General features: G+C 40.3%; 2 protein-coding genes across 3 annotated transcripts; both read right to left on the minus strand.

Annotated features, from left to right (window-relative positions):
* Positions 1–8,366: 8,366 nt before the first annotated feature.
* On the minus strand, positions 8,367–11,747 carry mibp (muscle-specific beta 1 integrin binding protein). Of its 2 annotated transcripts, XM_027010693.3 has the most exons (8): positions 11,547–11,747; positions 10,685–10,775; positions 10,217–10,265; positions 9,852–10,026; positions 9,465–9,536; positions 9,264–9,370; positions 9,069–9,154; positions 8,367–8,679 (listed from the first exon to the last, which is right to left on the minus strand). In XM_027010693.3, exons 1-7 carry the CDS (start codon positions 11,570–11,572, stop codon positions 9,069–9,071), a joined length of 606 nt encoding a protein of 201 aa, XP_026866494.1. In that variant the 5' UTR covers positions 11,573–11,747; the 3' UTR covers positions 8,367–8,679. The 2 variants fall into 2 exon arrangements, with proteins under 2 accessions (XP_026866494.1, XP_081564557.1); XM_081708431.1 differs by lacking the exon at positions 10,217–10,265 and having other exon boundaries at positions 11,547–11,746.
* Positions 11,748–12,378: 631 nt separating this feature from the next.
* Positions 12,379–16,842, minus strand: atcaya (ATCAY kinesin light chain interacting caytaxin a). The gene is made up of 11 exons (XM_027010673.3): positions 16,626–16,842; positions 15,784–15,842; positions 15,352–15,588; positions 15,013–15,180; positions 14,806–14,908; positions 14,420–14,551; positions 14,207–14,293; positions 13,630–13,728; positions 13,479–13,514; positions 13,292–13,354; positions 12,379–13,171 (listed from the first exon to the last, which is right to left on the minus strand). The coding sequence occupies exons 2-11, from the start codon at positions 15,818–15,820 to the stop codon at positions 13,114–13,116; spliced, it is 1,020 nt and encodes a 339-aa protein (XP_026866474.2). The 5' UTR covers positions 15,821–15,842; positions 16,626–16,842; the 3' UTR covers positions 12,379–13,113.
* Positions 16,843–18,564: the final 1,722 nt, after the last annotated feature.

Raw genomic sequence — 18,564 nt, forward strand, 5'->3', positions numbered from 1 at the left:
GTTCACTGAACAATGCCTGAATATTAATGAACTTTTAAGCTTACATAAAAGATACACAATTAATGACAGTACAGACAATAGGCTAAAGGAACTGAACACTCAAATGTACAATAGAGAACTTAGCCTACACCAAAATATTAAGAAGACGTTTCTGATTTAGTCTCCTTGTTTGTATACCCAGATATGTTAGAGGGAAAATCAGTAAACAAAAAACCAAAAAACAACTTTGATAGCTATTAAGATCTGCACGCACGATAAATATCCTAAAGGATCTTACCAGAGTCTGAGGCTTCACATCCTATGGTGTACGACAAGCACAGAATAATATGAACAATTATCATAGTGACCTTGCATCGATTAGGCCCGTGTCTATTCAAATTTTGTTTACGTGTTGACCAGAGAATTTTTGGGTTTCTTTTTTCTGCCTCGCACATTAGCATACTGAATTTCGGACAAAATCAATGTATATACTTTTCAGCGGTCTAAACTGTATCTGCGGTCTATACTATTGTTGCTTTTAGACAGCGATCATAGACGTAGTTAGAGATTACAGGTTAAAAGTCAATATTTGATTTCAAATGGCTTTAGTTTTAAATAACTCGCCAAGGTTATCAAGATAGCGTTCGAAGAAAAGAAATGTTTCATTACATCGCGCTAGAGGCAAAATCTCAACATGTGGCTACTCGTTACTTTAGTATAACTTTGTCCATAAAGTCCCATCACCAGCAGGTCAGGTGAGTTCCTAATTAAATGCACTCAGCCAAAAACACCAACAATGCTTGGAAATATTCTTAACGTCTACATGTATGCATTTACGGTTTTTCATTTATTAAATACAACGAGCCAAAAATAATAACATTTGAAATTCTCTTAATAATGAAAATAATCGAAAAATTGGAATGAAACCAGGCAGCAATATAGTTCACAGAAAGGCAAAGTGGAAATAAAAATGCGTAAAACGATCGCCTACGCCACACCAATACAAACGAGAACTAAGCACACCTAGTTTCACAATCCAAGTGTCAGCAATACGATACATGAAACACGTAGAAATATTTGAAGGAAGCATAGATTTTGTGGGGCAGAGTAGAATATGATAGATTAATAATATTTACATCCTCCTCAGCGCTATTAACCTCGCTACGAACAACCTGCATTGTAAGCCATAAAGTTAGCAGGAAATTAACTAGACATTATTTTTTTACAAATACATTAATTGTCGATCCTTTCACATAAATAAACAATTATTGCTATTAATAATACTGAGGTATATTTCAAGCGAGATAGAGCAGGTAACAGGAAATACAAGAAATACAAGAAATCCATGTTCATCATGCTCAAATGTTTCCTTACTAACCCCTTACCACTGGCCCGCAGGACAGAAGACAGGTTTTATAGAAGAGTCCTCACATTTATACACATCAGAGGACCAATCCGTGGCTAGTACAGTGTAATGATACTTTATCTTGCTGCCATTCTATTTACGTGTTTTGCTTTATATCTTTGATTTATTATTATATGTTTATTATATGTTTTTTGAAGCACATTTTCCTCTAAATGGAGTATATTATACATTGAAGCTTTGCTTGTATGCATACTTTCATTTGTCTCAATGTTTACCAGTTCTTTCTCAAGCCTTGCCCTACCTGTGCACCTGTGTTTGTGTTCAGGCTGACCTGGAAGGCATTGAGCCCAGCTCAGGCCATGTGGAGGGTACCGTGGGCGATTCGACGGTGCTTACAGACATTAAGAAGAGGAGCTCCGCCTACGTCACCGAGGGGGCCGAGAGGGCAGTGATTCTCCCCACTGCAGCTGCACAGACTTAGGCTCCACTGATGGAGGGGCCACTGGTCACCACTCTCGCCACTTTGGCTCCACAGGCGTAGGCCTCACTCATGAAGGGGCCACTGGCCTGTAAACATGAGCTGTAAGGACCTAATAAAAAGGCCTCCAACAGGTAATGGATGCCAATGGTAGCTGGTGATTTTTGGTTCCTGTATCATGATGTCAGTTTTGCTAAACACTTGTGTAGTCTCTTCTATTTAATACTTCTAGCTAGTTAAATAATTAACTTTCAAAAACAAAGATGTGGCATTATTGTGGCATTATTATCTTGCAACTTGTTATAACAGATTTTGTCACCTTATCACAGGTCTTTCAGTAGCATCTACTGCATATTAAAACCTGGGCAGCTCTGCGCCTACAAAGATGTCAAGAGCTTTACCCATGGTGTCACATACCATGGTGAAAACCCACTTTCACTTAGCAATGCTACATATAAGATGCTCACTAGTTACAAAAAGAAGATATAGGTGTTTAAACTATGGGAAGGATGCAAAATTTATTGTTGAAGCAGAACTCAAGTGAAAGTAATGCTGGTACCACTATCAGATGGTCAGCACTCTTGCCTATAATTCCTGTTTCCATATTTTTGCACTGAGCTCCCACAGGTGAACTGATTTATCAGTTACTAGTATTACTAGGATTTATTTTGACTTCAAATGCCATCCAACCTCCTTCTTGTGAATGCTCATTTTAAATCTAATCATAGTTGGATTTTCTAGTTATATGAGATTGAGGTTTTGAACTTTCTATCAAAAATAAAATGTTGTCTTTTGTATATTTCAGGCTTGGATTTGGCAGTGAGTATCTGTTCCAGTGTAAAGGTGCGATCAGTTTCCGGTTAAAAGAGCATATTTTGCTTTTACCACTCATCCTTCAGTTGCTTAAATGTAGTCTTGATGAAAGTTCAGATGAGTATATGACATGTGTTTAGTGCTCTGTGTGATGTTTCTCTTTCCCAGCAGGAGCTGCAGATCTGGATTCGAGCCTTAGAGAAGAACTGCACAGTCAGCCACAGAGGAGCCAGATCCGGGGCCCTTGGAGGCTCGGGCTTGGAGCATGCTACAGCCTTCATGCCATGCGAGTGGGCATGGCTGTGCAGGGCAGAGGGTTGTTCCTGGGGTTTGTAACAATATAAAAGTGAAAAAAAAATGACAACACATTCCTAGTCTGTTTCTTAAACTGAATTTCAGTGGAGAAAATCATGTTAGTCATGCAGAAATGTAATCCCTAACTGGGAGTAAAATGAAAGTATAGCATGAAGTCATTCATTCCTCAAAGTTTGGTGACGCTTTAAAGACGCTTAAAATTGTCCAGCTGACGCTCACCCTCACATGCTACCCCCACACCCACACACGCATTATTTATAAGAATATCAAATGCCCTAGCATTAAATGTCTGAAGTCATTTAACTCTTTTCTGTGCCTAAAAAGGAGAAAAGAACAAAGCATAAGATCTGTGTTGGCAATACTCCATGTGAAAATTAAACTTTTTGTTTAAAGTTTGAGGGAATTCTGTCACGGTCTACTCCCTTTGATGTTGTGTTCCCATGACACTGGGCAGCAAAACTGATTCTGTTTTTGTTTTGGTAGTTTCATTTCAGGAAAGATACTCTTTATTGCAAAAGGAGCACAGCAGATGATGTTCTTTCAAAGGCAGATGAAGAAAATCAAACTCCCACAAGCACGAGTCCATCCTCATCTTATCATTTGGCTCCTCCAAATTACAAAAATAAGTCAAACTCCAGATCATTAAAATGACTATAGAGAGGATTATTGGATGCGATCTGTCAGCTCTTCAGGACATATACAACAGCAATGTCATGAAGTGTGAAAGCAAAATCACAGCTGACCCCTCTTACCATGAACATCAATCCTTCCAACATTTCCCATCAGGCAGTAGACGCAGGAGCATCAAAACTCAAAGCCAACAGAACCAGACACAAGAACAGCTTTTCCCAAAGGGCTGTGGCCCTCATGTGGAGCGCAGTGAAGTACTGTAATTAATCATCTGTATCATCCTAGCTAGAACTAAACTATGCAGGAATTCACACAGTAATAAAGAGTATATACTGTATGTAACACTTTAGCATATGTGTCCAAACCTTGCTTGTCATATTCATATTTCCATGTGCTTCTTTGTTTTGTTTTTTTCTGACCCCCCCCCCCCCCCCCCCCCCCCCCCCCCTTTAGTTCCCCGCTTGTGATTCGCTTCAGTTGTTCCTTAATTGCAGCCTGTTTCGCCCATGCATGTAAGCCTGGTACTTGTGTTACGCTGTTGGACGTTGTTTCATACAGCCCGCATTCAATGGTCTTCATTTTTCTTGTAGCCTGTTAATCCCTTCGTTTTGTGTTCATTTTTTTTTTAATAATACATTGTGTTTTGTGTATCAATGCTTCTAGTAAATCAGCTGTGGACTGTTCTACCAACCCCTGTTCTCTTCTCAGCGTTTGCGTCCGCCTCACCACCGCTCTATCCTACTCTATCTAGGACTCTATCCTACTGCTTTTTTTTCGTGTAAGCGGCAAAAGCCACACGACGCACAAAACCTTTTGATTGACAATGCGTAAACTGGTCATTTTGGTGACTATCCGGGTCTCTGTGGTCATTTAAATCCAAAATCCCGCATCTGTTATCTCTTACATGCAACCTGCACGACACCTAATCTGTTGGTTTTACTTCTGTCTCTCTCCTCAGTTCATCTATTCTGTTTGTTACCTTATTTCAGCTTCTGCCCTGTACCTGTGCTATTTACTGCCCCCTTGTTATGTTTTCACTGTCCCTGTGTTTGTGATTCTCTGTCACTTTGTAAGTGTCTTTAGGTTATTGAAATGTGCTATTATTATTATTATTATTATTATTATTATTATTATTATTATTACTGATTACTTGGTTAGATGTTGTCATTATGCTAGATTTTCACTGATGTGAGCTGTGACCTTAATCTGTGAGGTGAGTACTAGCACAGCTGAGATCCCTTGAGCCCCTTCAAGTACAGACAGTCTAACAGCAACAATTGCAATACATATTTTTAAAAATGTTAAAAATCAGAGCGAACACAGAAGACATTGCATCAGTGAGGTGCACTGTGTTACACGGGCATTCAGCGGATCTTCAGTTATGAAAAGAGCATAAGGGTTTATAATCTCTGTTTCAGATTAGCCTCCCAATTTTAGGTCTTCTGCACTGTTATATTTGTGCTCAAGAGGAACTTGAACTACATCCTAGTGCCTTAATGCAATTTTCATAGATATAGAAAAGATACACTGGTCGTGCCAGAAATGGTCTCCCCAGCAGCTCTGTGGGTTTTTGCAAGCACTGTAATGACGGAAATTAATGGCAGGTCCTTGTACATAAGCAAATCGTTTTTAGATCAAAAGTAGTAGTTGCTAATAACTGCCTGGCACATAAAATCAAGCCTGAAGTCATTCTTTCAAGTATATCCCAGTTTAAGTCAAAATGTTAAACTTTTCCTTGTCTGTGAATACTATCAAACAAAATGGAAAATTGTGCAAATTGCTATAGGCAAAATACAATTTAACTGGGTTTAATTAAATAGCTTGATTATATACTACTGTACTGGGTGTTGTACTTTTATGGTTGTTCATAATGTACATGATGTATTTTAGTGCTTCGAGGCCAAAGTCCTATGTGGAATCTGCTGAATGTGTGGCTAGAGTTAGCGTGAAGGTGGCTGCGGAATTTCACTACTTCCTGCCAATTTACATGGAGCACAAGAAGGTGAGAGGCCGAAACACACCGGAAAATCTCGGTACATTTGTGCAAACCCGACTAGCATTGCTGCGTCACCCTCTGAAACGAGCAGGAGAAGCAGGTGGCAGATAATCTTCCAGTCAAAGAATGGTGAATCACATAAAAAAATTCACATATCACACTGCTTTTGTTTCCTTGTTTTTTGACCAAGGGACCAATTTGCTGATTTATTTGTAATATTTTAAGTCTGTATATTAAAGTTTGCAATAAATATTTTAATATCATTTTCCTGCCAAAACATCTGTGACATTTGCAACCATAATATCTGTCAAATATTGTTGTACTCGGGCCATCCAGGTTTCATCCCAGAATCTGGTGTTCTGCTAAACATAAATGTTATTTTCCTGTTATTTTAATGATGCATTAGGTGCATCCAGGTAATGCCCCCCACCATCAGTGACTGTGGTAGTACTGGCATATTCATATGACCATACGTATTTGATTTTGGTTCATTTCACTTAGCACTCAGAAGCACGCTGTCTCCTTTTCCGCCCTCAAAAGATGCTCAAAACGCTGCTTTTTCGTATCTGCTTACATCATCAGAGGTGAACCTAAAAAATATCGTAGTCTCCTTCGGATAGGTTGTTTTTTTTCTCCAAAATCTTTAGCATAAGCTCAAAGGAAATGCAGATTTCGCTGTTCAAGGCTGCAGTGTCACGTTATGGCCCCGCCCCCTCCTCGAACGTCTTCGTGTGTGTTCGTCTGTGTTGCCACGCCCTCTCGTGTCGTCCACCTGTTCTGTATTATGTGTAATCGTTTTTTTTTTTGTGTGTGTGTGTGTGTGTCTGTCTGTCTGTCTCCTGTGGTGTAGTACGTGTTGTTGGTGTTTCACATGTGCATAGCGAGTCTGCTGTGTCATATTCTCACTCGTGTGTGTGGAATAAACGTCTGATTCATGCCTCTTCCCCGCATCCTGTTTGCAACGAATCGTCACAAGCAGACAAACATAATCTATGGAGATTTAAAAATAACTTTACTGGAAATGTAAATCTGGTTTTATGAACAAATGGTACAGTAAAATATGTTCAGACCTGCACTGGCGATACCAAGGGTCTACCACTCCTAGCGCTGGTAGAACTGTTGCTTTGGCATTATGGGAAAATTCTGAGATAAAGATACTGTCTACTGCGTCACCCCCATGTCTTGACGGCCAGTGAAAACAGGGCCTATCACTAATGAGAAAATGGAAATATGCAGGGCAGGACTTTGGCTATCAAAAAAATCAAGCATGAAAAGAGTTTACCAGATTTTTAACAAATCCATATTGAAGTCCTAATATATTTAAAGGGGTTTAAATGCCTATTCCATGTAGAGAAATTATTTTCTCTCATTATTTTCCCATAATGCCAAAACAATTCCACTACTATATAAGAGTGATAGTCTCTTGCTATCAATATTGCATGTTTGGGTGGTTTCTACTGTACCAATTGTTCATAAATCTATATTAGTTTTAAGCATTACTAATGGGTCTCCCGGTACTGCGGAGCAGGACTCCACATCCCAGAATCCCCAGGAACCAATTCGTTACGTCAGCTCATCCTTCCCGGCATATTGGCCTCACGTTTCTTATCAGAAAGTACATTAACATTTTTGTTTGTCCAGCTGTCTTTCTGTGTATTGAGTGCGTTGCTTAAGTTTCTCGCGGGGGGTGGACGATTTGTGGATCGCTCCTCTGGATTTCGACTATCCGCGTTTCTCCGTTTTGTCAGTCTGATGCTTTGATGGTTTCTACTACGGCTTTGGAGCTCTTATGGGCTGTTTGGGCATTGTAATGAAAACAACCGCTCCGGCTATTCCGCAAGCGTCTCGCATCGCATTACACTGTGATAAACTTTTTGTTAAATATCAGGGAAACATCAAATAGTAAAACCATTTTTCGGTTTACTAAGCCCATTTAATGTAATAATGCAATATCCACAGAATGCATGCCGGCAACGAGCACGTCCATGCAGCAGCATGCATCCTCGTACAGTAAACATTTATCCGTTAAGTTTGTAATATTCCACTACTTTCGTCTGGTAATCGAATATACCTATATATGAATAGCAAAGGGATGCAGTCTGATGCTCTGTATCATATATGGAATTCTCTCCAAGAACCTCGGAAATGTACGAGTTACATAAACGAGTTTCCTCTTCTCAGGTAAGGGTGGGCAGTACTCAGAACTACTGCTCATTAAAGTAAATAGACATTGTCATCAGTCTTGTCCTGCCAAGGTCCGACATGCTGGCGCGTGTGGAACTGTCCGGTGCCTCCAGTCCGATTGTGAAAGACCTGTTCCACAACTCACTCAACTAGTTCCAGTGCTCCCAGTAATAGTCCCTTTGTGGATGAATATGTGACCACCATTACTCATGCCTGTATAGTGGTAACAATTGCTCGGTTTATAGCTTAGTTGTACAAACACCACTGAAAATACTTTGCATTGGTGCAAAGCACCAAAGGGAACTCGTATGTCATTCACACAAGGGTCTAGATTGCGTTTGTCGTTCAGGTTGATGCTCAATTTAACTTAATTTTAAAATGTGCCATGGCACATGTCAAATGATTCCGTAACAGAAATAATAGGAACCACGGACAGGGTCATTAATGCCGTGCTTTTAACCCAAACATCTCATTTTTATATAAGATGTAGCCAAGTACATTAAGCACTTGACATTAATGTGAAGGCATTTTAGCCATTTGTACATGTTCTGTAGTTAGCATATGAGAAACATAGTAATAGTGCCAATTCCAGAACACAACACTGATTGAGCAATAACAAAAATTTATTTGAAAAACATGTTTCCTGAATGTTAATCAGACTACTACTTAAATGAAATAAAATAACTAGGCAGTGCATTCAATGACATTTGCCAATGTAAGGAATAAAATTAAAGCACATATCAAACAAACCCTGAAACTGTTGCTTCAAATAAATGATAAGTTAACACCCCTCCATCCTATACACAGAACAAGTACACTTACTTTAAAACATTCTAAAAGAAAAAATGTAGAAAAAAATAAATCTTAATGGGAGTTATTTACAATTCTATACACGAGTTGCTGGTCAGGATGCATATGCTGCAGAAAAAGGAAGAGAAAACGAATGTTAATCCCCTCAGAATAGTGGAGTGGACAATAAACGCAGGACTCGGCACTTTGAGCAAGTTCTGTACTGCTGTATTGACCTTGTCACTTGACAAAAATAAGTTTTACAATCAGTTACTTGAGCCACCAGTCCCCAGGGACCACCGGACAGTCTATTTGTTTACTCCTTTCCTGCTCCCAACATGTTGTTCAAGTAATCAAGAGCTCTACAACCAGATTCCTTGGTTTGGGTATATAAGGAACTGGAACAGAAACCCTGGATGGACTGGGGGGTCCTCGAGCACTGGTTTCTTTAACTGAAACTGCTCACCTACAATCTGTTAATTATGATGTAATAACACCAAATCTGCATGTTTTCTTACCTATAAATTATTCAAAAGTGTATTGTGGATGTCTTCATACACCTGACTGTACAGCTTATCTTTAGATTTCAAGCCATCCAGGTAGTCTATTAATTGAAAATAAATAAATAATGCAGATTAGAGATGATTTGGCTCCAACTAGTACTTTTGGAATAAGTCATGCTTCAACTGTATATTAGAAGCAAGTATACAAACCAATGGGCAGGCAGCTGTACTCCATTTCCCCTCTGTGCTTCAAGTACATGGGCCACACATGACCGTCAAACAGGCCAGGAGGGTCAGGAACGGTGTACTGCCTCGTACTAGGGGTGAGAAAGTAGTGCGGATTTAGACAGGTTGTGCTCAGATCTAGTTTATTGGCGTACATATTTAAGTTGCACAAAGCACATTTCACACCTTCTCCTCCTCTTGCATTCCTCATAAGGGATGGTGATGTAATAGCATTTGTTAAACATGTCCATAAGAGGCCTGTCACACACAGGAACACAAAGGCAAAGTTAAAAGGTCTAGAGAACACATAGGAAGTATCCTTCTGGAAACTGGAGGTACTGCTGTAGCAGATATCACTACAGGGTTCACTCAGTTGCTTAAGCAAATCCGAATTGGCACAGGCAACCCAAATGACCTTGACCACCCCCCTTATCTATCCAATGGCAGAAGCATCTGTCACTAGTGCAGTACAGGACTCCACGTTCCCCCACCCCAGACATGTCACACATCTTTCTAAGAAGCTAATCTTTACTAATTAAAAAGTTCGTATGAATCAGAAAGTTCAGTACTCACTTGTAGTTGTACAGAAGAAACCCCTCCACAATTAGAATATGAATTTGGGTCTCTGGAGTTTTTATCTCTGTGGCAGGAGACACGGGGATGCCATGAGATCTTGCAAACTTGACTGGGTTCTCCACCCAGCCTTTGATGGTGTTCACCATGGACTCCATGTCCAGGGCTGTCATCACTAAAAGAGGAGAGTAAGAAGGCAGAGACACAATAAAAGACACAAAACTGACCGTGGCAAATGATCGAGATTTATTGAGACACTGTCTAGAGAGGATGGAACATAAGTGCCAATTTTTATGGCTTTTGTTAGGAGCAATGTTTAAAATGGGTGGAGTTATTGGTCACCTATGGTCCAATCTCATTCTTACCATCCCACTGTTTAAAGCCGTCTTCTCCCACTTCTATTTGATCCGGTGGCTGAAATAACAGTGACCAATAAAACACTGCAGAAGCCCGAGAATGACCCACGCTCTACCAGATCTGATCACACCTTTATCGATGAGCCAATCATGCTCTGACCTACATTTCCACCCATCAAAATGCAATACACTCTAACGTACATGTTCAAAATTGTAGTAAAGTACACAGAGTTTCCAGAGAAACATATGCATATATAGTAAGGAGCACAAGTAAATTCTAAACATATCCTGCATGTTTAGTGTTATCAATCCTGGGAACGAGCATCATTAGCCAATTTAAAGTACAATACAATGAATACAGTGAGATTAATGGATTACTGCAGTAGCATCAGTGTTTTCACATCTTGTGGTCAGCAAAGTCCAGATGTGTTTTGGTCAAAAGTAAAATAAATAAGTAACCCAATGCTTTTGACTCACCTTGAAAAAATCATCCTGATGTACCACACAACAGTTAGGCAAGGCCTTGACCAACTTATTGGTCAGTGTGGTTTTCCCACCATTGGTCACGCTACAGAAAATGATTTTTTAGAAACGTGTGATGAATTAGACATGTTGATTAAACATGGTTTTATGAAGATCCCGCTAATAGGTGATAAATAATTAGCCAGTAAAGCCAGACTAAAAATTGGCGGGCACAACAACCAAGGTTAGCTAGGTTAGCTAGGCTAGCGAGTTACGACAAACTGCTAGGCAAAATAAAAATATTCATGATATCTTCAGTTTACAACTTGAGGATCACTGTTCTAAAACATTTTGATTTCACAGATATAGAAATGTTTAACAAACATAGCTATTAAGTAATACAAGAAGCTACTCACTTTTACCATCTAAAGTTAACCGATGTTATTGTCAAGTTAATTTCGTAAGGTAGGGTTAGCCAAATAAATTTGTCCTCGCTACCCAGACCCATCTTCATTACAAATAACAAAATCATAGCTAAATAATTCAAACACATCTAGCAAATTTGGCAAAAAGCAAGAGGCCAAAACGACTGGATTTGTTTTAGTTCCTAGCAAGCTATCTGTCCAGGTAGCATAAATTTTATGACGCTAACGAGCAATAATAGCCGTTCAGTTTTGAATCTCCCGCTCAAAGTTTCCACTTCCACACCTACACAATCTCGTCACATTAGACCTGTTCTCCAGCTGTACTGTAACCTCAGCTAGCTACGGACACATCCTATGATTTTACTTCCTAAAATATGATACAGCTATAGCATTTAAATAAAACTGGTGGAAAACTGATTAATGTTGTATCAACACATTAAGTTTGTACTTACCCGCCGATTCCTATAATATACTTCATTTTATCCCGATTGATTTCTTTAAGTACCACTACCAACAAACAGTCACTCAGAAACGTGACTATTAAACTTACACAAAACTGTATCAATACTTCTGAATCTTTTAGAAACCCAGTTACTATCTCACTAAGTAACTACGTTTCATTCAACACTACTGCACATGGCCAGCTATGTAGGACTATTAAGGGGTGTTGCGTCACACTAACCTCATACCAGGAGGCGTGGCCAGGAAGTTTGGAACACGACCCGACCTGTCTTTGATCAGGTAGGGTTAGCCTAATTTAATGAGGTATTTACAATTAATGTGTAGGACAGGCCAAAATTTCAATAAATAGATCTATTTTATTGTGTTTTGTGACTAAGGTAGGCACGGTGCTGGCTTCAAAGGGTGTTCTCTTGCTAAGTCAGCCTAACAATGTAGTAAGTATTGGTGATCTGGAAGGAATCTGATCATGTGAATGTAATAACTAACTATATAACTATAACTATATATATATATATATATATATGTGTGTGTGTGTGTGTGTGTGTGTTCAAAATTGTAATTATAAAGTACACAAGGTTTCCAGCCAAAGAAACAGGCCATTTAGGACAGGGGTCCTTCATCAGCTGTGAAAACAAAGCACACTGCAGTTACTCCCTTCTTGGGATATTGGGATACCTCGTGATACATATCACAAGAAAAAGAAACTGATTGCTCCATTAATGTAAATCTTTTATGATCTTTAAAGACTTAATCATGTGAAATATCATTCCGTGTTAAACATATATAATTATATAATGATGTAAGTAATGATGGAAGGCCAAGTTCGTGCTATACACATACTGGTGTGTTTAATTTGGAAACAGTCAAAACATAAGGCAACATAAAATTCTCATTGAACACATCTGTGCCAAGCCACTTTTTCAGCAAGTACTGATTGGCACTTCTCTGAAAAGCATTCACTTTAAAAGCCAATAATTAACCATGATAACAGGGAAGAAAGCATTCCTTTTCAAAAAAGGCCTCCATATTGTAAAATGGAAAACCTATAAACAAGCTACAGAACAGAATAATGATATATTCCAGCCAGGCAAATGTGCATGATTTAAAGAATGGCCATCACAATGGTGCAAAACTTTGCATGCATTGCTTTAAACCTCGCTTTTGATAAGACACACCTATATTTTCAGAGGTGGGTGATGCAACATTCCTTAACATGGCACTGACCAATGGCAGAGCTGCAAAGCAGAAATCAGCAGATTTACGGGTGGATCATTGCTGGGGAGTTTCAGTACATAGGATACAACTGTGGAGGTTACACATCCTGCTACAGAGTACAGAAACATTTCTCTGGGTGAAGAAACATTCCACCAAGTGGAAGCTGTGAGAAAGCTTTGAATGCTGTGCCTTGCTTTCCTTCCCTCTATACGTTCAGTAAATGTTTCCCTTTTTGCTGATCTGAGAACAGTAAATGATTTGTATACATGGACACTGAGAGAGGAAGCTTGTCTTAGATCAGCATTTCAGTGACTTTTCTGCAAGGCCCTGCAGCTGTCTCTGTCACGGGACGGGCTCCTCTGCCATTTCCTCCTCAGAAACTGCTGTTTCTGTAGTTGGCCTGGAGACAGAGAGAATATTAAATTTTTTTATTCATTGCCATGGTCAGCATAAAAGTGGTGACAAATTACATTATAAATAATTCTGCAGTAATTAATTACTGCTTTCCAAGTTCACTTACCTGTCTGTAATGGCTGACTCTTCCTGTCCTTGTGACTGATGCGCTTGCTCTTCCTGTTCCATTCTAAAGAGACAAGAGCATCATGGGTAAATTAGCTCCCGGGATTCTGTCCAGTTCAAGTCAGCACAGGTATTTCATCTCAACATTAACATGTCACAGTGAATATCATTTGGGTATTCAGGATTACCGTTCTTTTCGTGCCTTGATCCTTTCTTCATCATATCTGAAAAGGGCAAACAGCAAACGACTCTAGAAAGAAGTCTTAAACCACAAACACCAATATTGTAATGGTAGCAGCTTTTGTTCAGTGTATGCAATAACTAAAGTAGAGGACTTACTGTATAACACACTCAGGGATGTGAATGTTCTCCACAGGAACAATCTGCTCCAGTTCCTCCAAGCTGTGCACGTAGCGAATTTTATTCATGAACTTCACACTTTACAAAGAAAAAAAAATTTATGCAAACAGTTTAGCTTCACAGCATACATAATACACTTGTGAGGCTTTTCATATTATGAATGTTTGTCACATTAAAGATGGAACAAACAATATGCACTATTGCTACCATTAAACAGTTAATTATATCATCCCATACTGGCATCAGTGAACTGGTGGTATTGAGGTAGATATAAAGTTAACTAATAATCATTTTTGTCATTTATTTATTTAATCATTTATTTCTTTAACTCGGTAATAAGGGTTAATATTATTACAACCAGAAAACAGACCCGTCTTAATATATGTTTGTTTTAAAACTTATAATACAGTCTCTACTTGCAACAGTATTGCTGCCAGTTAAGAATGCGCATGAAGGTGTTTATTTTAATAGACATAGTTCAGTCTCTGCCTGCATTACTATTACTGACAATTGAGAATAGAGATGATGGTGGCACCAATGAAGATGATGGTCCTACCTGATAAAGGGTCTGGAGATGGCCAGGACAGTGCGGATAAACCAAGAAGGATGTGCAATTATCAGAGACTTGAGGTTCTTTCTCAATCTATAAACAAACAGCTGCATGTTACTGTAAAGGTCAACTCAAGCCTGTTTTACTGTGGCCTTATTAGCACACGCACAAAACCATGTAAAAAAATTCTAACGGATGAGCAGTTGGAAGAATACTTACCTTCTGTCAATCATCTGATAGCACTTTTTTAGCCAGCTGATGCCAGGCATTTTACTGCGTGGGGTTCCCCCATTCATGTAGATTATCATGTAATCTTCAGCTACCAGCATCTCTAAACTACTCACTACATACCTAAGTACAGAAGGGGGGGGGGGGGGTAAAAAGATTACATTACAAAGAGGGAATATACAAAGCAAGAAAAAGGGATAGTGAAAACTGGTCCAAAGGCACGGTTTTCCCAGAGCTGTTCTTGTGATTAGAGGATAGCCTGAAAGAACATAACACCTGGCACGGTGCTAAACAAAGAGGTCATTAAGACTACATGGGCAATACTTCAAAATGCAGTTTAAACATTCCACATGTAGAACACACAATCAGTTGCTTACAAAAAGAGGTTTTCCATGATGTAATGGTAATCTGGGCAGCTGCTATCAGGCAGGTAGCATGCTGAGAACACAATGATGGCGTTGAGACCCTCACCGTAGTAACCTACAAGATGAGAGCACGATAAAAGAGGTAAGTGGTACACTAGGGGGAAAACCCACAATGCAACCATTACCCATGAAACTGGGAACCCAGGCACGTGGACTCACCTCCATGAGAGATGACCCGCACGTACGGTCGAATGACCTGCATGTCGATACGGTGTTCCTGCTCGCCGATGATGACCGTCCTCCAGAGACGTCCGTTCCCGCTGCCCTCGCAGACATCACTGGCCCGGTCAATGGGCCCTGGCTTAGCAGAGGTAACTGGTGTGTCGTCTGGAATCATACGATACGAACACTGAAATGGTTCAGCCTGGCAGCCAGCAAGTAAAGCTCCAGAGAGTAACTGCAAGTGCATACACACACACACACACACACACACACACACGCACGCGCGCACGCACACACACGCACGCGCACACGCCCACTTGACCTTCCCAAACTGACCTTCCCATTCTAGGTCGTTTCCGTTGCCAATGAACTCCAGAGAGTCTGTTTCATCTGGGGTTTCAATGTCATCGACATTAATGTCCATGTCGTCAGGAGTGTCCAGAAAGTCGTCGGACAGCAGGGATCCTTCGCTCTGGTCTAGAGACAGGTTCATGTCCGGCGCTACAAGGGTGCGGCGCTTCCGATGGGTCGAGCCCGTGCCAGCCCCGCCAATATGCAGGGAGTTTGGGGGTGCTGCACAATGAAAAGTCATGCATATTGTAGAATCACCACCACAGCTGGCTTGTAGGTCCATGGCCGTGTTTAATATTCATAGTGGCAGATAAGGAAGGAGAAATTACTCAACAAAATAAAAGGTTCGTTTACACCGTCTTTTTTATTTACGACTGAAGCTCGGATGGGGCACGTTCACAGCAAACGTGGACTTACGTGTTCTCCCTTCTCCAAGCACAGAAGACGACTCCATATCGCCCTCCTCTGGAAGTGGCCTGACGCACACAAACAATGTCGAAATTACTGACAACTGCAGCCTGCAACATCACATTCCAAGCCAGGAGGCGACTAGAAGAGCTAGGAAGACAGATAGACTGTTTACCGAACTGTCCCGTCTTATAGCCCTGACCGATCACTGAATGAGCCTTGTGTTTAATGGAGCCGAGTGAGTGATATGGTAATTAGCAGCTAGAGAGCGCCTCATCATCACCACCCTGCTGGGCTTAGTGGTGTGGGGGACTGCTGCAGCTGCTTCAGTTCTTACAAAGTACTGGTTAACCTACCCCCATCTCTCTCTCTCTCTCTCTCTCTCTCTCTCTCTCTCTCTCTCACACACACACTCAAAGAGCCAGGATAGAATGAAAGGATAGAATGAAAGGATAGAGAATGAAAGGCTAGAGAGAGGCATAGCTATTGGAATGTCTGTTAACTAAACACAACGAACCACTGTTACACTGATTTATTTATTTATTTTTGCATCATTGCTAGTTTACTCTTTCTCTACCATTCAGAGGCATGAACCTTTTGTTAAGGAAGAAGTATATTATATTACTATATTTTCCTAATGCAATATCACATTATAGCAGGGCTTTTGTTTTGATGCCTTTTTTCGGTTGCGTTGCTCAGTGAAGAGCACTGTTCGTAATGTAGCAGAACACTATTTCTAAACCTGCCAAAAGAGAAACAGATATTCCTTTAACAATGATGCAACCTGATTTCTTAAAAGGCCACAAACAGAAACCAAACACAGAAAGGATCGATGCTGCTCTTTCACTTACCTTCTCGTATAAGGTGAGAAAAAATGACGACTTTTTGATTCCTCTTTTTATCGGCAGCCTGCTATTCTGTAGTTTCGCAAAATCTCATGGTTTCCAATGTGCCGACGGTCTAAAGCATCACTTCTCGGGGATATTTGCCCTGTGCTGCTGAAGCTGCATTGCCTGTTTCTCTATGCCTGCCCTGCCTCCATTTTCCTGGTGAGCCTGTGTTGTTGGCTCCTGCCTGCGTCACATGACGTGGCTCATTACCATTTAAGGAGAGAGCTGCACCTGCTCCCCTTTATTCCTCTGTATGGGGGCTACATAAACACAGTGTTACTGATCCCAGGTCAGCAGACAAGAGATCCTTTTGCTCTTTTTTTGGCAAGCCTTTTTTTTTTTTTTTTTTTGCCAAAGGAGAATGTTCAACCTTTTTCTAATTGTCTATTTCACAAACTGTGTTGATGTTTCATCTTAATAAACCACATATTCATCTGAACTGTGCTATAATACACATTTAAGGTGTGTACGAGAAATTTATCTGGAATAAATGTTTTATAATTTTGCATAAAAACCTAAGATGAAATTAATTTAATTTTTTTTATTTGTCAATGTGTATAGTACCACCCTGTAAAAAAAAAATACACTGGTTCACTTGGCATAATGATGTGTAATGAGATTGTAAGGTGGGCTTGAACCCCAGTCAGCTAGGTGACGACACCAACAGCATACTGGGTAAGGAGCCACTAATGATGGTGGGCCTGTGTGCAGAACAGTTAGAGCTTGGATCAGGTAAAACAAAAATAAACACCACACATGGAAAAAAGGGAGAACAAAGGACGCCACAGGAAGAATGGCAACCCCGATGTACTGGGGAAAACCAAACTAAAACTTCCCAAACAAAACCAGGTGTAGCACAAGGGTTCACAGACCTCAATATCTGAAGCTGCCGGCTAGGAGCTTGGCTCAAAACTTTCGCAAAGACCCAGGACTGGGTGACTGGGCTTATATAAGGTCTTGCCCAGTTGTTGGGCCTCAAGCCTGATTAGTAGCGTGGTTGACTCGAGGCCTCCCTCTGGTGGTCGGGGGGGGGGGGGGGGGCCTCGGGCTGGTGCCAACCCTTACAGATATGTGAATTTTTAACTCCATTATAGCATCTGACACTATTTAAAATCACTCCACACCTGGGGAGTCCATTGTCCTGCCAGTCATCTCTCCCCTCTACATGGTCCAGTAGCAACAACTGGTCTGGAGTGCTCATGCTCATGGAGGAGTGGGTATAAGACCACACAAAGAATCAAACCTTTATGTTCTGTTCAGAGAATCACAGAAAAGCATTAAGGACCCCCCCATCTTTTTTAAGGTGAAAATGAAGTTAACTCAAATATCATTCATTAATTGATTGCAATAGTACTGTTCTGAAGTTTATTTTTATTTTATTTACTCATTTTATTAGTACAGTTTCAGGTCACAGGGGGATCCCATGGTTGTTATGTCAGAGGAGTGTGTGATTTATAAGTCATCTAGTAGCTAAAAGTGAGTCTGTACTGGAAGAATTTTCAAGGTGACATGCTCATAACTGACTAATCCTTTGCTGGAGTAGTAGAATGCATGTGCACCTGTAGGTGTTATTCATGCACACAAAACTTCTTCCTATGTATAACTCCACAGAATGAAACCCATGAGTGCGAATTTTTATAAGTCTTTGCATCCAATTTTTACTTCAGGAGTTTAGCATTTCCTGATAATGCTGTTGTCCAGTTCTGATCATATACGTGTTTTTAGATTATACAACTCTCTTCTTTTTAAATTACACATATAATTTACACATGGATTTCTACTCTCTTTGCTGAGCCTGAAGAGCATAAATCGCTCCTTCACAATACCCACATAATCTGCTTTGGACCACTGCAAGCACTGAAATCCCCGGACTTCAACCTAGAGGGCGCTCTTCTACAAG

The sequence above is a fragment of the Electrophorus electricus genome, chromosome 26 (assembly GCF_041902795.1).
Source record: "Electrophorus electricus isolate QZ-2024a chromosome 26, ASM4190279v1, whole genome shotgun sequence".
NCBI lineage: Eukaryota > Metazoa > Chordata > Actinopteri > Gymnotiformes > Gymnotidae > Electrophorus > Electrophorus electricus.

Bases quoted from the DNA above. Each gene is read 5' to 3' on its own strand.
- atcaya (XM_027010673.3), bottom strand. From the start codon at position 15,820: ATGGAGTCGTCTTCTGTGCTTGGAGAAGGGAGAACAC. The intron at 13,515-13,629 runs GTAAGTCCTCTA...TGCCCTTTTCAG, and splicing joins ATCCCTGAGTGTGTTATACA to ATATGATGAAGAAAGGATCA. The intron at 13,172-13,291 runs GTAAGTGAACTT...CTCTGTCTCCAG, and splicing joins GAGTCAGCCATTACAGACAG to GCCAACTACAGAAACAGCAG.
- mibp (XM_027010693.3), bottom strand. From the start codon at position 11,572: ATGAAGTATATTATAGGAATCGGCGG. The intron at 10,027-10,216 runs GTAAGAATGAGA...CTCCTCTTTTAG, and splicing joins CGGCTTTAAACAGTGGGATG to TGATGACAGCCCTGGACATG. The intron at 9,371-9,464 runs GTGTGAAATGTG...TCTCACCCCTAG, and splicing joins GAATGCAAGAGGAGGAGAAG to TACGAGGCAGTACACCGTTC.